General features: G+C 46.7%; 1 protein-coding gene across 1 annotated transcript; it reads left to right on the top strand.

The window, feature by feature from the left end:
- The first annotated feature begins 1,363 nt into the window (after positions 1-1,363).
- LOC132016401 (glycine-rich extracellular protein 1-like) lies at positions 1,364-3,993 on the top strand. The gene is made up of 2 exons (XM_059397645.1): positions 1,364-1,586; positions 3,358-3,993. The coding sequence occupies exons 1-2, from the start codon at positions 1,364-1,366 to the stop codon at positions 3,966-3,968; spliced, it is 834 nt and encodes a 277-aa protein (XP_059253628.1). The 3' UTR covers positions 3,969-3,993.
- Positions 3,994-17,731: the final 13,738 nt, after the last annotated feature.

Below are 17,731 nucleotides of genomic sequence, written 5' to 3'. Positions count from 1 at the left end.
ACAAACTGAGGGTTGCTAGGGGGAGGGGGTTTGGGAGAAGGGGGTGGGATTATGGACATTGGGGAGGGTATGTGCTTTGGTGAGTGCTGTGAAGTGTGTAAACCTGGTGATTCACAGACCTGTACCCCTGGGGATAAACATATATGTTTATAAAAAATAAAAAATTAAAAAAAAGACAAAACTCAGTAAGTGCACAAATTTCAATGTGTCTCTGTATAATTATTAATTATTTTATCTTTTATATTCCCTCACCTGTTGATGTATCTCTTGAATTGTGGCTCATACTTTATCCTGCTTCCTTTTTTTTTTTCTTAAAGATTTTATTTATTTATTTGAGAGAGAGAGTGAGAGAGAGCATCAGTGGGCAGGCAGACAGAGCAGCAGACTACCCACTGAACAGGGAGCCTGATGCAGGACTCAATCCCAGGATCCTGAGATCATGACCTGAGCCAAAGGCAGATGCTTAACTGACAGAGCCACCCAGGTGCCCCAATTTTTCCTGTTTCCAATGCAGGTAATTTGGTGACCTACCTGTTTGGGGCTCAGCTACCTCAGTGACACTTTCACCCCCAACTAGAAAGAGATTTTGTTTGGATACAGGGAGGAGACACAGGAAAAGGAAAGGGGTGCTAGATGACCTTTCAAGCACACAGCTGTCAGGCAAAAAAGGCAGTACCAGAGAGGGGAGGGCCACTGAGACATTTGGGCAGATATGAAGATAAGCAGCCTAATGAAAAGTCCCAAACCCAAAACATGGATCCAAACAGTGTTGCTGTCAGACATAAAGGGGCTTGCTTCCTTCTGCCTATATGGAAAGGAGATTCAAGGCCAACACAGTCCCAACCCTCACAATGCTTTGCCACCCTAAAGCTTGGCAGTTCCAGGAAGCACTTGAAAAACACTCCCCCAACCAAAAATCAGGATAATAAGGTCTGCTTCGCACCAACTAGGTAGAATGGGTAGCGGTGGTGGTAGTGATGATGGTACTGATGGTAGTGGTGGTGATGGTGGCAGTCACAGTGGAGGTCATAGTGGTGGTCCTGGTCATGATGGTGGTGGTGGTGGTGATGGTGGTGGTGGTCCTGGTCATGATGGTGGTGGTGGTGGTGATGGTGGTGGTGGTCCTGGTCATGATGGTGGTGGTGGTGGTGGTGGTGGTGGTGGTGGTCCTGGTCATGATGGTGGTGGTGGTGGTGGTGATGGTGGTGGTCGGTGGTCATAGTGTGGTAATGGTGGTGGTCATAGTGGTGGTTGTCATGGTGGTAGTGGTGGCAGTGATTATTGTGGTAGTCCTTGTGAGGGTTGTGTTCATGATGGTGGTCATTGTGGTGGTGGTGGTGAGTGGTGGTTTGTGGTGGTGGTCATGGTGATGATGGTTGTGGTTGTCTTGGTCATGATGGTGGTGGTCATGGTCATGATTGTGGTGGTCGTGATGGTGGTGGTGGTGGTGGTGGTCATAGTGGTGATTGTCATGGTGGTGGTGATGGTGGTAGTCGTGGTCAAGATGGTGGCGGTGGTGGTCATCGTGATGGTTATGTTCATGATGGTGGCTGTTTTGGTGGTCATGGAGGTTGGTGGTTATGGTGGTATAGTGGTTGTGATGGTGAAGACATGGAAATTGAATGGAGTTACTGAGAATAAAGTTACATTTCCCCAACACTGGTATTTGGGAATTTATGGAATAAAATTTATATAAAATTCCAGAACTTGCAATTATCTTGAGGTAATTGTTTAAAATCTTAATTATTGTGCTTACACTGTGAATGCTCATATAGACACCAAGGGGCAACAGGACAAAATCAAGCCTTAAGAACACCTTGGAGGGGCAGCTGGGTGGCTTAGTGGGTTAAGCCTCTGCCTTCGGCTCAGGTCATGATCCCAGGGTCCTGGTCAGTGGGGAGCCTGCTTCCCTTCCTCTCTCTCTGCCTGCCTCTCTGCCTGCTTTTGATCTCTGTCTGTCAAATAAATAAATAAAAATCTTTAAAAAAAAAAAAAAAAAAAAGAACACCTTGGAATTTGCTGAACCCAGTGTCTGTTGGCATCATTGTACTCACTTATCAACATTAAATGAACCATTGTGCCTTGGTGAGCAGCACATAAGACTTTCTATAAATGGGATGACAAGGTCAAAGGCTGGGAGCCTCCTTTCCCCAGTCTCTCTCCCTCCATAAAATTTGTTTTCATTTCTTGGCCAATGCCCTTAACTTTTTTTTAGCCTCATTAAAGTATTTTCTGTTATTTCTGCATGAGGAAGATTATGTGTCATTCCAACCTCCTCGCCAGCTTCTGTTTCACTTTCATTACATTTGCTGATTGAGTGTGAAGAAGGAGGCTCTGTCATCATTTCCAGATCTTATACTCCAGGGATGGATCTCCCTTGGAGCAATGCTGTGATCCCTGCTGTGATTTTGTAATGATGCTAGGGGGACAGAGAGGACACCAGGGAAGGCACCTTATCCACTCCTTCTCTCCTGTCATGGTTCTGGGAGGCAGCAAAACAGGGGAGGAGGATCCTTCTATTTCCCCTGTGTTCATTCATTCATTCATTCATTTGTTCACTTCACATATGTTCCCGGAGCACCTCCCAGTGGGCAGACACTGATTTCAAAGCTGGAGCCACAATAGAAAGCAAAAACCGTCCTCATGGAACCTATGGTCTGGCAATAACCAGTAATCAACAAAAATGCTAATTATTGCCTTGTTACCCCCAGAGATTAGATCCTGATGGAACTGAGCTGGGGTGCTGCTCAGGTATTAGTATTTTTTATAAGCTCCAAACGTATTTCTCACAGGCTGCCAGGGCTGGGAATCACAAGGGCCAGACCAGACAAGTTCTCATCAAGCACCATGAAGCATTTTGATGTTATCTTACAACAATGGTGAAGTTACTAAAGAGAGGTGATATGGTAAGATTTGGGTTTCTAAATTATTAGTTATTTTAATTTTGAAATAATTGTAGATTTCCATGAACATGCAAGAAATCATACAGAGAGATCCCACGTATCCCTGGTCCAATTCTTCCCAATGACAAATCTTGCAAAACTAGAACACAGTATCACAAGCAGGATATTGACATTGATACAGTCAGGTCACAGAATATGGCTAACTTCATTAGGATCCTTCCAGTTGCCCTTTTCTCCCCATGAGCACGCCCTCCATATTCCACCAACTCCTTAACTCATGTTGACCACTGTTCTCAATACTCTCTGTTTCTAGACTCTTGCCCCTTCAACAATGTTATTTAAATGGAAAAATATAGCATTCATACACGCCGTTGCATGTATCAATAATTTGCGGGTTTCTGGCTTCCCCCGACCCACCCCGGTCCCCCGTACCTGAGCCTCTCCATCTCCACAGGCCCTGCGGTTCCCGTGGGCTACGGACCAGGCATCGGTGAGGGCGGGAAGCTGCAGAAACCAGGCCTGGGAAGGGGCATGAGCCCTCTAAAGCCAGGCTTTACTCCCGGACTGCAGCTCCCAGCAGGATATGGCAACGGAAATGGGGTGGGGGCCCAACCAGCACCGACTCCTGCCATCCAGTGGGGGCTGAAACCTCAGAAAGCAGGATACCAGCCCCTGAATGGCTATGGACTGGGAACAGAACTGGGCTTTGGTGGTGGCCTCAAGCCTCAGAAAGTTGGTTTTGCTTATGGGAATGGTCTGGGAGCTGGGGTCTTCCCTGAGGCCCACCTGCAGCCAGAGTTTCCCAGGACCAATGGCTTTAGGAATGGTCAGGCCAAGGCCCTAAGGGGCTCTTCTTGGCCCTTCATGCAGCCTTGGGTGCTTGCCTTGAAGCCTGGATATGGGCCTGGAGGCACATACCCAGGGGTCGGAAGCCAGCCAGCGACATATGGACAGCTAAGGCCAGAGCTGGGCCCTGGACCGTTTGGCAGCCCTCCAGTGAAGAGAGACAGCAGTGGCCCACTGGAAAATGGCTATGGAGGCCACTGTCCTCTTGGGAAATGCTGAACACCGAGGCCCTTTCACTGCCCACCCTGACAGCCTCTCTACCACAGACGTGTGTTGGGCGAGGAGGGCCAGACCCTGGGGCTTGGCTTCTGGCCGGGGGTCTCCTGCGGGCTAAGAGTATTAATAAAGGTGGCATGCTACCCTGTTGAAAAAAAAAAAAAAATTTGCTCCCTTTCGGACTGAGTAGCAGTATTCCATGGAATGGGTGTGCCGCAGTCTGTTCACCATTCATACGCTGAAGGGCGTCTGAATTGTTTCCAACGTTAGGAGATTATGCATAGAGCTGCTATCAACCTGTGTGCAGGTTTCCACAGGATGAATGCCCAGTAGTGTAATTGCTGGGGGGTGTGGTAGTAAGCAACAGAAACTATCATTTGTAAAGGAGCTAAAGAAGGTGTGCGGTAATACCTTGTGATCTTCGTTTGTGTTTCCCTAATGGCTAATGATGCCGAACATCTTTTTGTCTGCTTATTTGCCATATGTATATCCTCCTTGGTGATGTGTTTTTGCCCACTTTCTAAATAGATTTTTAGATTTTAATATTGGGTTTGGGGTGTTCTTTTTTATAACCCAGCTGTCAGGCCTCTTTCTTGGGTATGTGGTTTACAAACATGTTTTCTCCACTTGCTAACTTTTTTCATCCTCTCAACAGTTTTTTGCTGAGCAAAAGTTTTTAATTGTGTTGAAGTCTAATTTATCAATTTTTTCTTTTATAAATTTTTGGGGGTCAAGTCTAAGAACGGTTTGCCTAGTCTTAGGTCACTAAAATTTTCTCCTATGTGTTTTACTAAACGTTTTGTCGTCTTGTGTTCTACATTTAAATCCATGAATCATTTTAAGTTTATTTTTGTATAAAGTCTGAGTCTCAGGTCAGGTTTCACTTTTTTGTCTATGGATTGTTCAACGCCACTTGTTGAAAGGCTATCTTTTCTCCATTGAGTTTCTTTTGCTCCTCTGTTAAAACATCAGCTGTGTGTATCTGTGTGAGCCATACTCTGGGTTTTCTGTTCCATTAATCTACATTCCTATTTCTCTGCCAGTATCATCCAGTCTTGACTATAGTAGCTATATAATAAGTCTTAAAACCAGGTAGGCTGGTTCCTTTCACTTTCCTCCTCCTTTTCCAATTGTTTTAGCTATTTAATTTCTTTTATTCTTCCATATAAATCTTAGAAAATGTCCATATGTATAAAAAATACTGGGATTTTGATAAGAATTGCACTAAAACTGTGTATTAATTTAGCAGAATTGACATCTTTACTATATTCGCCTTCCAATCTATGAACTCAGTCCATTTATTTGGATCTTCTTTAATATCATTCAGCAGCATTATTTAATTGTCATCTTACAAGTCCTGTAAATGTTTTATATATATAGATTTTTACATCTAAGCAGTCTCCTTTTTTTTCAGTGATTGCAAACAATTTTACATGTTTAATTTCAGTGGTCATATGTTCATTGTTAATACATAGAAATACAACTGATACTTGTGTATCCATATGGTATGCTGCTTTTTTTTTTTTTTTAGCTCACTTATTAGCTATAGAGGTTTTTTCTAGATTCCTTGGGATTTTCTATGTAGACAGTCATATAATCTACAAACAGGGATCACTTTACTTCTTGCTTTCTCATCTCTATGCCTTTTTCTTTTTTCTTCTCTTATTGCACTGGCTGGAACTTCCAGTAGTATGCTGAATAAGAATGGTGAGAGTGGACACCCTTACCAGTTCCTGATCTCACCATTAAGTGCAAAGTTAACTGTAGGATTTTGATACTTGCTCTTTATCAAATTGAGGAAATTCCTTCCTATTCCTAATTTTCTGATAGTTTTTTTTTTCAACCATGACATGAGTGTTGAATTTTATCAAAAATTTTCTGCTTCCAGGGACGCCTGGGTGGCTCAGTTGGTTAAGCAGCTGCCTTCAGCTCAGGTCATGATCCCAGCGTCCTGGGATCGAGTCCCACATCGGGATCCTTGCTCCACAGGGAGCCTGCTTCTCCCTCTGACTCTGCCTTCCACTCTGTCTGCCTGTGCTCGCTCTCACTCGCTCTCTCTCTGACAAATAAATAAATAAAATATTTTAATAAATAAATAAATAAATAAAAATAAAAAAAAATTTTCTGCTTCCATTGATTGATATGATTACTTGTTTTTTTCTCTTTAGCCTATTAATATGGCAGATTACATAGTCTTATTTTCAAATACTGAACCAACTTTGTATCACTGGAATAAACCCCACTAGGGTCATGGTATATAATTATCATATATGTTGCTGAATTCTATTTGCCCCTTTTTCTGGTTTTGTTGTTGCTGTTGTTCTTGTTCTTGTTTTGGGAGGGGTTGTTGTTTTTTGTTTTTTGCTTGTTTGGGGTTTTTTTTTTTTTGGCAAAAGAGAGTAGGGTTTTTTTTTTTTTTCCTTGGGGCTTTATTCGTCTGAGCTCATTGGCATTTCTGGGATGCCACCTTCTTTATCTCAAGGTTCAGAATATATGGGTCAAAAAGATAAGCCAGGTAACAACCCCCTACCTTGTGTCTTGGGTCCTGATGCCCCTTGGGTCTACCTTCTTCTTGTACCTTTCAAAGGCTAATATTCATTTTAAATCTAATGTCTGGGGGTTTTAGTTGTACTTAGGGCAGGAATAGGAAAAAAGTAAGTCTACTCCATCTTCTCCCAACAGTTTCAGTTTTTAAGATATCTCTCTGAGCCTTGATATTATCCAACCCAGAGGTGGTCATTTTTCACCATTTCATGTCCTTGCTTTGCTGTTTATCATCCCTCATTCAAAAACATCCATTGATCCTCTACACCTTAGACATAATCCAAGACATGATCCTTGTCAAGTTAGACTGCATCTTATCTGCCTTTGACCCCCAACATCTAGATCTGTGACACATTGTCCAAGCTCTTACAAAATGTCTAATGAAAGAAAGAAAGCATACTGAACAACTAGATAATATCATGTAGAATAATGTATGTAGAAGTTTCATGATCTTGGGAGAAATTATTGGCCTTAAATAGTTGCTACTCATTCATCCAAACAGCACATTTTATGAACAAGGACCATTACTCCAATCCATTGCCAATACCAAAAAAGGATCCTTATCCTTAGCCATGAGTGAGCCTTTGACCAGTCAATATTTTTCAAAGCATGGTTTGCCAATCATCCGTATGAGAAGCATCTGGAAACCAGTTGAGGAATAAGGACATTTAGTCTGAAATCCTCAAGTAATGAATAACTCTTTTAACCAAGGGCATGCTATGAGCCACAAATCCCAACGGCGTTAACGGAAAGAGAAGTTCTGACGCACGGAGGACGATGCAAGCTATCGAGGGCTTCTCCCCCCTGCAGAAAAACTGTTCAGAACCAAAGGCACAGAAGGTTGGGCAAGGCACAGCCTCACTGGAGAAAAAACAGAAATAAGGGGTAGATTTTAGCAAGGGAAATAACACTTTCCCTCCAATGGAACAGCCCAAAGAAACTCACAATAAATATGGCTTACAGCCACTGAGAGAAACTCCAGTATTGGCGACTGGGTGACAGACTGTGGAGGTGAAGAAGATTGTTGCATTAAGATACATTCCTGGGGGACGCCTGGGTGGCTCAGTTGGTTAAGCAGCTGCCTTCGGCTCAGGTCATGATCCCGGCGTCCTGAGATGGAGTCCCACATCGGGCTCCTTGCTCAGCAGAGAGCCTGCTTCTCCCTCTGCCTCTGCCTGCCATTCTGTCTGCCTGTGTTCCCTCACTCTCCCTCTCTCTCTGATAAATTAAAAAAAAAAAAAAAAAATACATTCCTGGGGCGCCTGGGTGGCTCAGTGGGTTAAGCTGCTGCCTTCGGCTCAGGTCATGATCTCAGGGTCCTAGGATCGAGTCCCGCATCGGACTCTCTGCTCAGCAGGGAGCCTGCTTCCCTTCCTCTCTCTCTGCCTGCCTCTCCATCTACTTGTGATTTCTCTGTCAAATAAATAAATAAAATCTTCAAAAAAAAAAAAAAAGATACATTCCTGACACCACTCCTCTTTTCCCTGAGTGCAAATTGCCAAGGTGCGAGGACATACCTCCCAGGTACCGGAAGTTAGATCAAGAAGCCTGTTCTAGGGGCGCCTGGGTGGCTCAGTGGGTTAAAGCCACTGCCTTCGGCTCAGGTCATGATCCCAGGGTCCTGGGATCGAGCCCCACCTCGGGCTCCCTGCTCAGTGGGGAGCCTGCTTCCTCCTCTCTCTCTGCCTGCCTCTCTGCCTACTTGTGATCTCTGCCTGTCAAATAAATAAATAAAATCTTAAAAAAGAAGAAGAAGAAGAAGAAGCCTGTTCTAACGAGGACCTATTAATGTGTAACATAAACAAGAATCAAACTGTTATTAAACGAAACTCCATTTTCAAATAACACGCTTTCATGAATCATCACATGGAGCTTGTCCAGCTCTCCATGTCGAAAGACTGTCACGTGGCCGGGGCTAGGGAACCACAGAGCAGGAATCTGTGAGCCTGGCTCTCCACTGGGACCACCTGGGGAAAGAGACTAGCGCTCATGCCAGGGCCCGCCTCTCAGAAAAACTCATTCAGTGAGGCTCAAACCTGGGTATTTACTTCCCAGAAAGACATCACCACTCACTGGTTACCTGAAATGGAATCATTATGTCGAAGAGGAAATTACCAGCAGCCATGGAGTTGCGGCCAAACCCGGGAAGCCACAGACATTTAAAATTCACACCCTTGGCTGCTGCTTTCCACTGTGTGGGAGCTTGTAAAAATCCCGAGGTCCAGGCTGCGTCCCAGACCCATTAAATCAAAGCCTCTGCGAGAGGAATTTAGGCATCAGCTTCAAAATACTTAGGGCCAAGGTCCGCAAGCAGGCTTTCCATGGGTGGCTGTGCTGTAAGAGGGGAAGATGGTTGGCTCGTTGGTCCTGGGGAAACTCATCAATCAGAACATTGAGTTAAACTTCTGCTGAGCCTAACTGCTTCCATCTCTCCATCTTCAGCCTTTGTCTAGGGTTTGTGAGAAGACACGGGTTGCCTAGAATGACACTGCTCCTTCCCATCCCTGTCATCTGAGGTCATATCCCAATATAAAGGGTCTGGGCTACAAACTCTGGATTCTGTTGTGGTTAAGCTATGAGACACATGTATCTCAGCCTTGACCGAAACGAGACCTCCAGCAGGGTATTTCACAGCCATGTGTATGTGCATACGTGTGCAATTGAAGGACAGAGTTGTCTATATTATAAAACAAGCAGTAATGAATAGATGTCTCGCTTCAAACAAACAGATATTGCTAAGTCCATGACCATAATTTAAAAAGTTGCTAACACTTCACTAGTTTTTAGGAACAACTAGCATAGCACTAAATCTCTGATAGAGTTTCCATTTTTGAAAGGGAACATTTCTTTGGAAATGAACCCGAGTGTGTGTGTGTGTGTGTGTGTGTGTGTGTGTGTGTGCTTTAATACTATAAAGCAATTTTCCACAACCTTGGTTGCTTGGGACAAGCATTGTTCAGAGCTGCTTTTGTTCTTTTCAAAGCAGTCAACACATGTTATAATACCCCTGAAAATCATTTGAAACTCAATTTATTCCAATTCACTGGCAGACCATAAATATAGCTTTGTCTGCATGCAACAGTGAAAACAAAAGAGCGACCCATTTAGTGATGATATCCAATAACTTGGATTCCAAATTTAAAGAAAGGAAAACAGCAACACACCTGATTTTACTGAGAATCTTTACCATGGATGGCCCCAAGCAAAACTGGGAAGTAAATCTACACTGTCCTGGGGTTTCCCAGGCTTCTGAGAGGAGCCATTCAGGTGCCCCCCGAGCCCCTCTTTCTGCTCCCCCTCTCACTCCTGAGCTAGTTTCCTCCCTTCTCAAATCTTATCTTTAGAAAGGGATGTTCATTTGCTCCTTAAAAGGAGTGTTCAGGGGCTCCTGGGTGGCTCAGTGGATTAAGCCGCTGCCTTCGGCTCAGATCGTGATCTCAGTGTCCTGGGATCGAGCCCTGTATTGGACTCTCTGCTCAGCGGGGAGCCTGCTTCCCCTTCTCTCTCTGCCTGGCTCTCTGCCTACTTGTGATTTCTCTCTGTCAAATAAATAAATAAAATCTTTAAAAAAAAAACAAAAAAAGGAGTGTTCATTTTTTCTGATGAATCCCCTTCCAAGGAGTTTACATTTTAAGGCTTATTTTTATTATTCTTAAACGAATAGTAATGGTGGTGGTGGTTGTCATTAAGAAGGAAAACTCATACCCTGAAGGAAGTGGGTGAGAGTCATGTTGAATCAGTGGATGTGTCTGTACTCCCAGACTCTCCTGGGAAAGCAAAACAAAACAAAACAAAACAATAAAACCCATTCCGGGGTGCCTGGGTGGCTCAGTGGGTTAAGCCGCTGCCTTCGGCTCAGGTCATGATCTCAGGGTCCTGGGATTGAGCCCCACATCGGTCTCTCTGCTCCGCAGGGAGCCTGCTTCCTCCTCTCTCTCTGGCTGCCTCTCTGCCTACTTGTGATTTCTGTCTGTCAAATAAATAAATAAAATCTTAAAAAAAAAAAAACCATTCTGTATACTTATGGCTTAAAGAGAAATAATGAGAAATTATTATACAAATGCCCTGTTGTGCCAAAAGGAAGAGAAATGAATTTAGAATACTAAAACAAAACCAAACCAAAGACCGATCAGTCTACATATTTTAAGGAAGATACTATTCAGCCTACTGGCCGACTGAGGGGCTCAGAAGCGAGGGCTCTGGGAGCCCCAGCAGGTGGCCGCTCTCACGGGGTGACCAGTGGGTGAAGACGGCAGGGAACCGTGAGGACACAGTTTAGGCGCTGATGGGAGAGCAAGCTCATGTGACAGTTCAGGCCATCAGCACATGTGATTTCACACAGACAGAGCATCTAGGTGATTGACTTCTTAAACCCAGGATAAAACGAATTTCAGGTTTGTTGTTGTTTTTGCTTTCAGAAAATGCCATCTTGGAAAGAATCAACCAACCGTTCCCTCGAAGGCAGAGGTCTTTGGATATGCAGAGATATTGAGGGAGTTGATTTTGAGTAGCTTCCAGGCTATTTAAGGAAGGCTTATAAACTGATCTTTTTTTTTTTTAAGATTTTTATTTATTTATTTGAAAGAGAGAGACCGCAAAAGAGAGCAAGAGTGGGGAATGGGGAGAGGGAGAGAGAGAAGCAGACTCCCCAGTGAGCAGGGAGCCCAACGCAGGGCTTGATTCCAGGATCCCAGGATCCTGACCTGAACCAAAGGCAGATGCTTCACCACCCCAGCCACCCAGGCCCCATTAACCTGATCATTTTAGTAAATTTCAACCCTTGCTGCCTTCTCCCTAACATCCTGCAGGCATTACGTCCTCACAGCACCCCCTGGCTTCACTCCCTCCTCCAGACTTGGCTTCCTCCCAGACCACAGACTCCAGGACGAGGTGCAGACCTGCGCTCTCCTCCTCTCCCTTGAGGGATGGTCACCGCCCCTGCTTCTGAGTCACCCTCATGTGGTGGCAGTCTGGCCAGTGCAGCTGTCACCCATGCTCTCTTGAGAGTCGTCTCCCCAGAAGCGCTCTCCAGAACCAAAGGATGAAAAGACATTGCCAAGATTCCTAATGAAGGGGAAGGAAGAAGACAAGATGGCACCTCTGATGGGGGATGGAGGCTCAAAACACACATGTTGGGAGCACCATGGGGGGGGGCAGGGTTGGCTGAAGGACTGCCCCATGAAGCAGCCGGTGAGGAAGCCAAGCTGAAGCAGCCCTCCCTGCTGTCCCACCCAAGCTCAGAGCCTGCTCTGCCATTCCTGCTCCTAGACTTTCCCAGCGCTGCCGGAGACTCACCCTGAGCCCTGTCCCTGGAGCCCTTGTCATTGTGCACAATTTGATCCTGGTCTACTCTGCTGGTTTTCTCTCTTTCTTTCCTCCTTCTGAAAAAAAAAAACTTTTTAGATTTTATTTATTTATTTATTTATTTGAGATGGCAGGGGAGGGGGGTGGGGGGAGAGCAACCACAAGCAGGGGGAGCAGCAGAGGCAGAGGGAGAAGCCGACTCTCCGCTGAGCAGAGAGCCCGAAGCCGGACTCCATCCCAGGACCGTGGGATTACGACTGGAGCTGAAGGCAGCCATGTCACCGACTGAGCCACCTGAGTGCCCTTCCTCCTTCTGACATTCTGGCTGAAGAAAACAACTCTTCACGCCCCAAACATGAGCCCCAGTTCCCCCATCTTGAGGTCTCTGTTCACTACAGACTCCATCTGTGTCCATCATCTCCACCTGTCAAAATCCCACCCACCCTTCGAGGAGGCCCAGCTCTACTCCTTACCGGGCGTACGAAGAGCTGAAAGAAGACCCAGGACAATCACGATCACGGTCATCACCTGGATTCTCAGGGCCGCCCCAGCCTGCAGTGGGACCGCTCTCTGAACAGCTTAGCACCGCACACTTGTAATCGACACCTGAGAAATTCCCGTAACTTAGCTTATCAAGTGTTAAAAGGAAAACATGTGTCTGAAGTTCCCATATCCAAGTCACAAATTTCTTTTGCACCTGTAGCAGTGACCAAAAGGTATCCAAGACTTCCCTCCTGAGCTACATGGTCAGTGTTCCACCTGTCCTCCACCCTCTGGCTCTACGTTGTCAACTCTCTCCTCTCTCTCTCTCTCTCTCTTTCTCTCATTTATTGATTTAAGTACCCTTCCTGGCACTGGTTGATGTAAAATAATCCTGCAGGGAATCAAGTAGATGCATCCAATTAGATGCATTACAAGTTCCCTGAAGAGCTGATTAGGAAGGTAGAATCCCACGTGGCCGATTCCCTCAGTAATCCCAGCAGCATTTTCGGGGTGCCTGCCAACACCAGCCCAGGTTTTAAATGTCACACTTACTACTCTATCGCCAAGGGACCCTTGGAAGTTGGCAAAACGGTGTGCAACTAAGCATAGAGTTAGGCTTTACTGAACGCCTTCAAATGGCAATCGGGAGGAAGCCAGAAGTGGGAAAGCCTTGTGGAAAGGCAGTAAAGGGGGCTAGTTAATTAGTATGTGATCTCTGGAGTCAGATGGGGCTGGGTTTCAAGTCCCGTGACACCATTCACCAGCTGTAAGACTTGGGCCAAAGGACCTCTCCCAGCCTCAGTTCTCTCATCAGTAAAATGGGGGTAATGAGTGGGCTCTGGGGAGAATTAAATGAAGGTAGCCCAATACGTGGCATCCCATGTTGAAATAAGTGGCAGCCATTATCATTACCACGGAAACTGATGTTCCAGGGAACTGCAAACTGCCTCCCTCCCATCTCCACAGCCATGACCTTGCAGTTGCTAGGCTCTCTGTGAGCTCTTCGGGCTGCGAGGAAGACGGGAAGATGGGAGAGAACGAGGTTTTCCTACTACCAGTGGGCTCCAGTGGCAGCCAAAGTCTTCACACACGGATCACAGAGATTATATTCTGAAAATATTCTTCTTTCTCTTAAGTTATAAATTGAGTTCCCCGCTACCATGAGGGTAGTAGAGCCCAAGGAAATCCTTACCCAGGATAGAGGAAAATCTGCTGTAAAGGAAGTCCTTCTTTCCGGCCTGGTGGGCTGTACAGAAAATCACAGAAGGCAAAAGGACAAGCCAGTGGCCTGTGGTCTCCTGGTCACAACCCAGAAGAGGGGAAAAGGAGAGAGGCACAGGGGATATGTGCCCCAGTCCTTGTCAGAGCTCTGAGAGGAGGCTGCTGTGCAGAGGGGCTGACACGCTGGGATACCATAGCCCAGGGAAGAGGGGCAGGGGGCACGGTTCAGTAGAGAGAGGGCCTGGGCTCCCCCTTCCAAGCCTGCGCTGGCTGGTCAGAGGCATGGGAAGTCTCCAGAAGCTCCCACCAGTCTCCTATGGGAGGGCAGGGAGGTCACAGGGATGGCGGCCTCAGGGCCTGCTCCGGTAGGGCCTCTGCAGCCTGACAGCTAGGCTAAAGGGCGGACACAGACACCAGAAGCCAGACAAGACCCGGCTAGACTTGGTGGGGTCTGCAGTCCCAACAAGTACAAGGCGGGATGATGAGTCTGGGTGAGCCAAGGAGCAGCAGCAAACTTGGGGGAGCAGCATTGCAGGGTTCTGGGACCCTGGCTGGAGCCATTGCCTGAAGCAGAGGCATGGGACAGATCAGGGCCTGCCCTGAGATCAAGTTCTGCCTCTCTTGTCACCCAGATAGCACGCTGGCAGACGAGTGCAGATGGAGAAGTGGGAAGTAGACCAGGAAGGAACAGGAAAGATGGTTCCTCTATGGGGGGTCAGAGGGTGGGGGTTGGGGAGGATCATTAATTTTGCCCAAAAAGAAGCCTGGCCTTTGTCCTGAGAGGTACTCCCTAAACCCTTGGAAGGTCCTGCCTGATAAGAGCGTCTGTGTTTCTCTGGAAGTCTTAGCATTGTCTGATTTAACAATGTGATGCATGTGGGGGCTTTGGGCCACCCCAGGGGCTCAACCTCTGGAGGGGCTGGAAGCTAAGGTCCGCAGGGGGTCAGCCATCCCTACGGGACAGAGCCCCAGTAGACACTCGCTTGGGACACCAGGGGTCAGGTAAGCTCCCCTGCTGGCAGGGCTGCTGGGAGCCTGAGCACTGTCAGATCCTCCACAGGGAGAAGACGGCTGAAGGCCTGGTGCTTGGAACATTCTGGATCTCTACCCCAGCTGTTGCTTTCCCATTTTAACCTGTAACCATTGGCTGAAATAAATCACAATTGTGAGTGAAAGAGTGTTCAGTGAGTTCTGTGAAACTTTTAGTGGATAACTGAAACGGGGGTGGCCTTGGAGAATCCCCATCTCTGCCTCCCCCAGAGAGACCGAGTTACCTGGCATGATCAGGGCAGAAAATGACATCCGTTAGGGAAGATGAAGAAGCCTCATTGTCTTATCAACTTGGAGGGACACCCATGAATATGTGTACGTGCTGCCCAAGGGAGTCAGGACTCCTCACCACCCCAAATAAGGCAGGGCTGAAGGAATCGGGGTGGGGGGGTGAGCTTTCCCTCAGAGTAAGAAAAAGGACGTGAGCACCACCTTCTGACACCGTGAAGCTGTCATGTGAGAGAGGAGCTAGAATTCGTTTGTGTGGCTGGAGTATTACGTAACGCCCATCTGAGGAAGTCATGGAGGGCCAGATTTCAGTTTCTTCTCAGCACAAACTCAGTGACAACCAGTAGCCTCTAGACACAGAAGGGCTGACTTGACGTGTAGCTCCCCGTCAGCAGGCATCTACAAGGAGAGGCGGGAGGCCCCCTTCGGACTGACTGTGTGTAAGAAGCAGCAGTTGACTCCACTGTCCTTTAAGCTGCCTTCCAAGCCTAGAGGCTATGGTTGGGATGGACAAGAATGTGACGAAATGCTGAGGCCATATACGGGAAGGTTGTTCTTTTAATTCTCCTGTAGATATGAAATCTGGTGAAAGTTGGGAAACAGAAAAGGGAAAAAAAAATTGGAAACTGGTTGGTCGCTGAAAATCTTCCATCATTCTAGAAAGAAACACAAGGGCTTGTTTTTGTTTTTGTTTGCTTCACACGCTAAGATTAGACTAGAGGCTGACGGGTGTTCTGTCTGATGAGTACGTGCGACGGCGCTTGTGTTTTACTGTTTCTGGAACATCTATGTGTTTAGCCCTTTCGTCTTTACTAATTGCTATGGATTGAACTGTGTCTCCCCAAAATTTGTACGTTGAAGCCCTAATGCTCAAGGTGACTATATTGAGAGAGGAGGCATTTAGGAGGTAATAAGGTTATTACCTTATTAATAGTGGTACGGGTGCAATCCTAATTGGATAGGATTGGTAGCTTATAAGAAGAGGACGAGAGAGGGGGAATTTTTTTTTTTTTTATGAGAGAGAGAGAGAGAGAGAGAGAGAGCGAGCAAACTGGGGGGATGGGGCAGAGGGAGAGGGAGGAAAATCCTCAAGCAGACTCCACACTCAGCATGGAGCCTGACATGGGATTCAATCTCATGACCCTGAGATCATGACCTGAGCTGAAATCAACAGTCAGATGCTTAACCAACCGAGCCACCCAGACCCCGAGAGAGAAAGATTTCCCTCTGAGGACACAATGAGAAGGCATCTAGTCACGAACCAGGAAGGGGGCTCTCACCAGGAGCAGAACCCCAACTGGGCCAAAATTCTACTGTTAAAACCCAACCCCCCCACCTACGGTAATTTGTTATGGCAGCCCTAGCAGACGAAGACACTGACGTTTCAGTGGTGTACTGACTCATCTCCTGCCATTATATGGCAGACATATAATAAGGTATATGAAATATATATTCTCTATTATACAATACAAAAAACACACGTGTAATATAGAGAGGTAGATAAGCGTTCACTGTGGCGTTTCTGGAGATAGTGTTCAGAGTGCTGCCTTGTAAGCACGTAGGCCAGAGGCAGGGGCAGCAACAACTACTATGGGGCTGCCTCCACAGCCCCTCGTCCTAGCAGGAAACAGCAAGAGAGAAACAAGATCTTTGTAGATAATAAGCCACTCTCTGAAGTCTGAATGACCCAGGTAGGTTTCACCCATTGATGAAACCAAGGCCGGGATTTGCTACAGACCCTAGATTCTGTATTACATATTAACATCTGAGGACACAGAGCTGGAATTTTACTATGGCCAGTTTACTCAGGCAGAATTGTAAGCAGGATGGACTGCATCCAGGGAAACCGACTGATCTTACTGCTCTCCACCAGAGTGGCACCATCTGCTGGACTCACTCCAAATGCAAATTTCCCAGCCCCGAAGGAGCGAGGAGAGTCCCGGGGCTCCTCCCCTCCTCAAGCTGTCCTCTTCTCTGGACCTTGGCTGGCACTCTCTTCCTGTGCTCGTAAGTACAGATGCCCTATTTATATTTTGTGTTTCCGACGGGTTTCCTGCAGATTGGTTATGCCATAGGTAATGGATGTTACGGGCAATGAATGTGAGGCATCTCGTGGGGAATTTTTTTTAATATGGAAGTTAGTCTATAATTTTGCAGAGTAGTGCCTTGGAAAGGGGAACTAATTCAAATGTATGGTGCTCCTTTAAGCTCAGTCCTTTCCCTCACAGTAGTGTGTGTGTGTGTGTGTGTGTGTGTGTGTGTATGCAAATGCTGTCTAACTTGACTAATTTCCTGTCTCTACATCCAACCACTGACCAGATCTCCAAAGTCCAGACCAGACCTCCTTTTTCCTCCTCCGACTTCATCGTATCCGCTTCTATCTCTCCAGACCCTGAGACCCTAGCCAGAGGACTTTTAAGGAGCTCCACACTCAGCACTAAATCTATTGCCATTTCCACCCCACCTTTGGCCCAGTTCTAGCTGAGGGCCTTCTGCCTCCAGCCTGAGCCCACTCCCCAGGGCTCAGTCTCCAGTTCCCAAACTGACCTTGACCTTGTTTCCCCACTGCCTGTTCATCTTTCCAGATTATCTGCCCAGATCCTCCTTGTTCGGGGCTCTTGTGGGGGAAATTGTGGGGAGAAAGAGCTGAAGGAAAAGACAAGTGGGGCCGGCCAAGAGATGGTTGACAAGCGCAGGCAGGGATGATGGAGGTGGTGCTGAGGTCCCTTGGGAGCCCGCTCTGAGACCGAGGTCAGTGTGTGGGAGGCGAGGGTGCTGAGCAAGTCGGCGTGGCCCACAGAAATCCCAGTGCAATTCAGTCACAGCTGAAGCCTCAGAGAATCCTGTGGAGGGTTTGAAAATGGGATGAGCCTTCAGTGATGACCAGACTAGGGGCAGGAGGGCTGAACCTTCATGCCCCTAGCCCATCAACCACT

This window comes from Mustela nigripes, chromosome 4 (genome assembly GCF_022355385.1).
Source record: "Mustela nigripes isolate SB6536 chromosome 4, MUSNIG.SB6536, whole genome shotgun sequence".
Classification (NCBI taxonomy): Eukaryota; Metazoa; Chordata; class Mammalia; order Carnivora; family Mustelidae; genus Mustela; species Mustela nigripes.
The sequence above is the reverse complement of the archived record's forward strand: the minus strand, read 5'-3'. Positions and strand labels throughout refer to the sequence as shown.

What these genes read in the sequence shown, in the direction of transcription:
- LOC132016401 (XM_059397645.1), top strand. Translation starts at nt 1,364, where the DNA reads ATGGTGATGATGGTTGTGGTTGTCTTGGTCATGATGGTGGTGGTCATG. An exon ending in GGAGGTTGGTGGTTATGGTG is followed by an intron (nt 1,587 to 3,357) that starts GTATAGTGGTTG and finishes CCATCTCCACAG; the next exon opens with GCCCTGCGGTTCCCGTGGGC.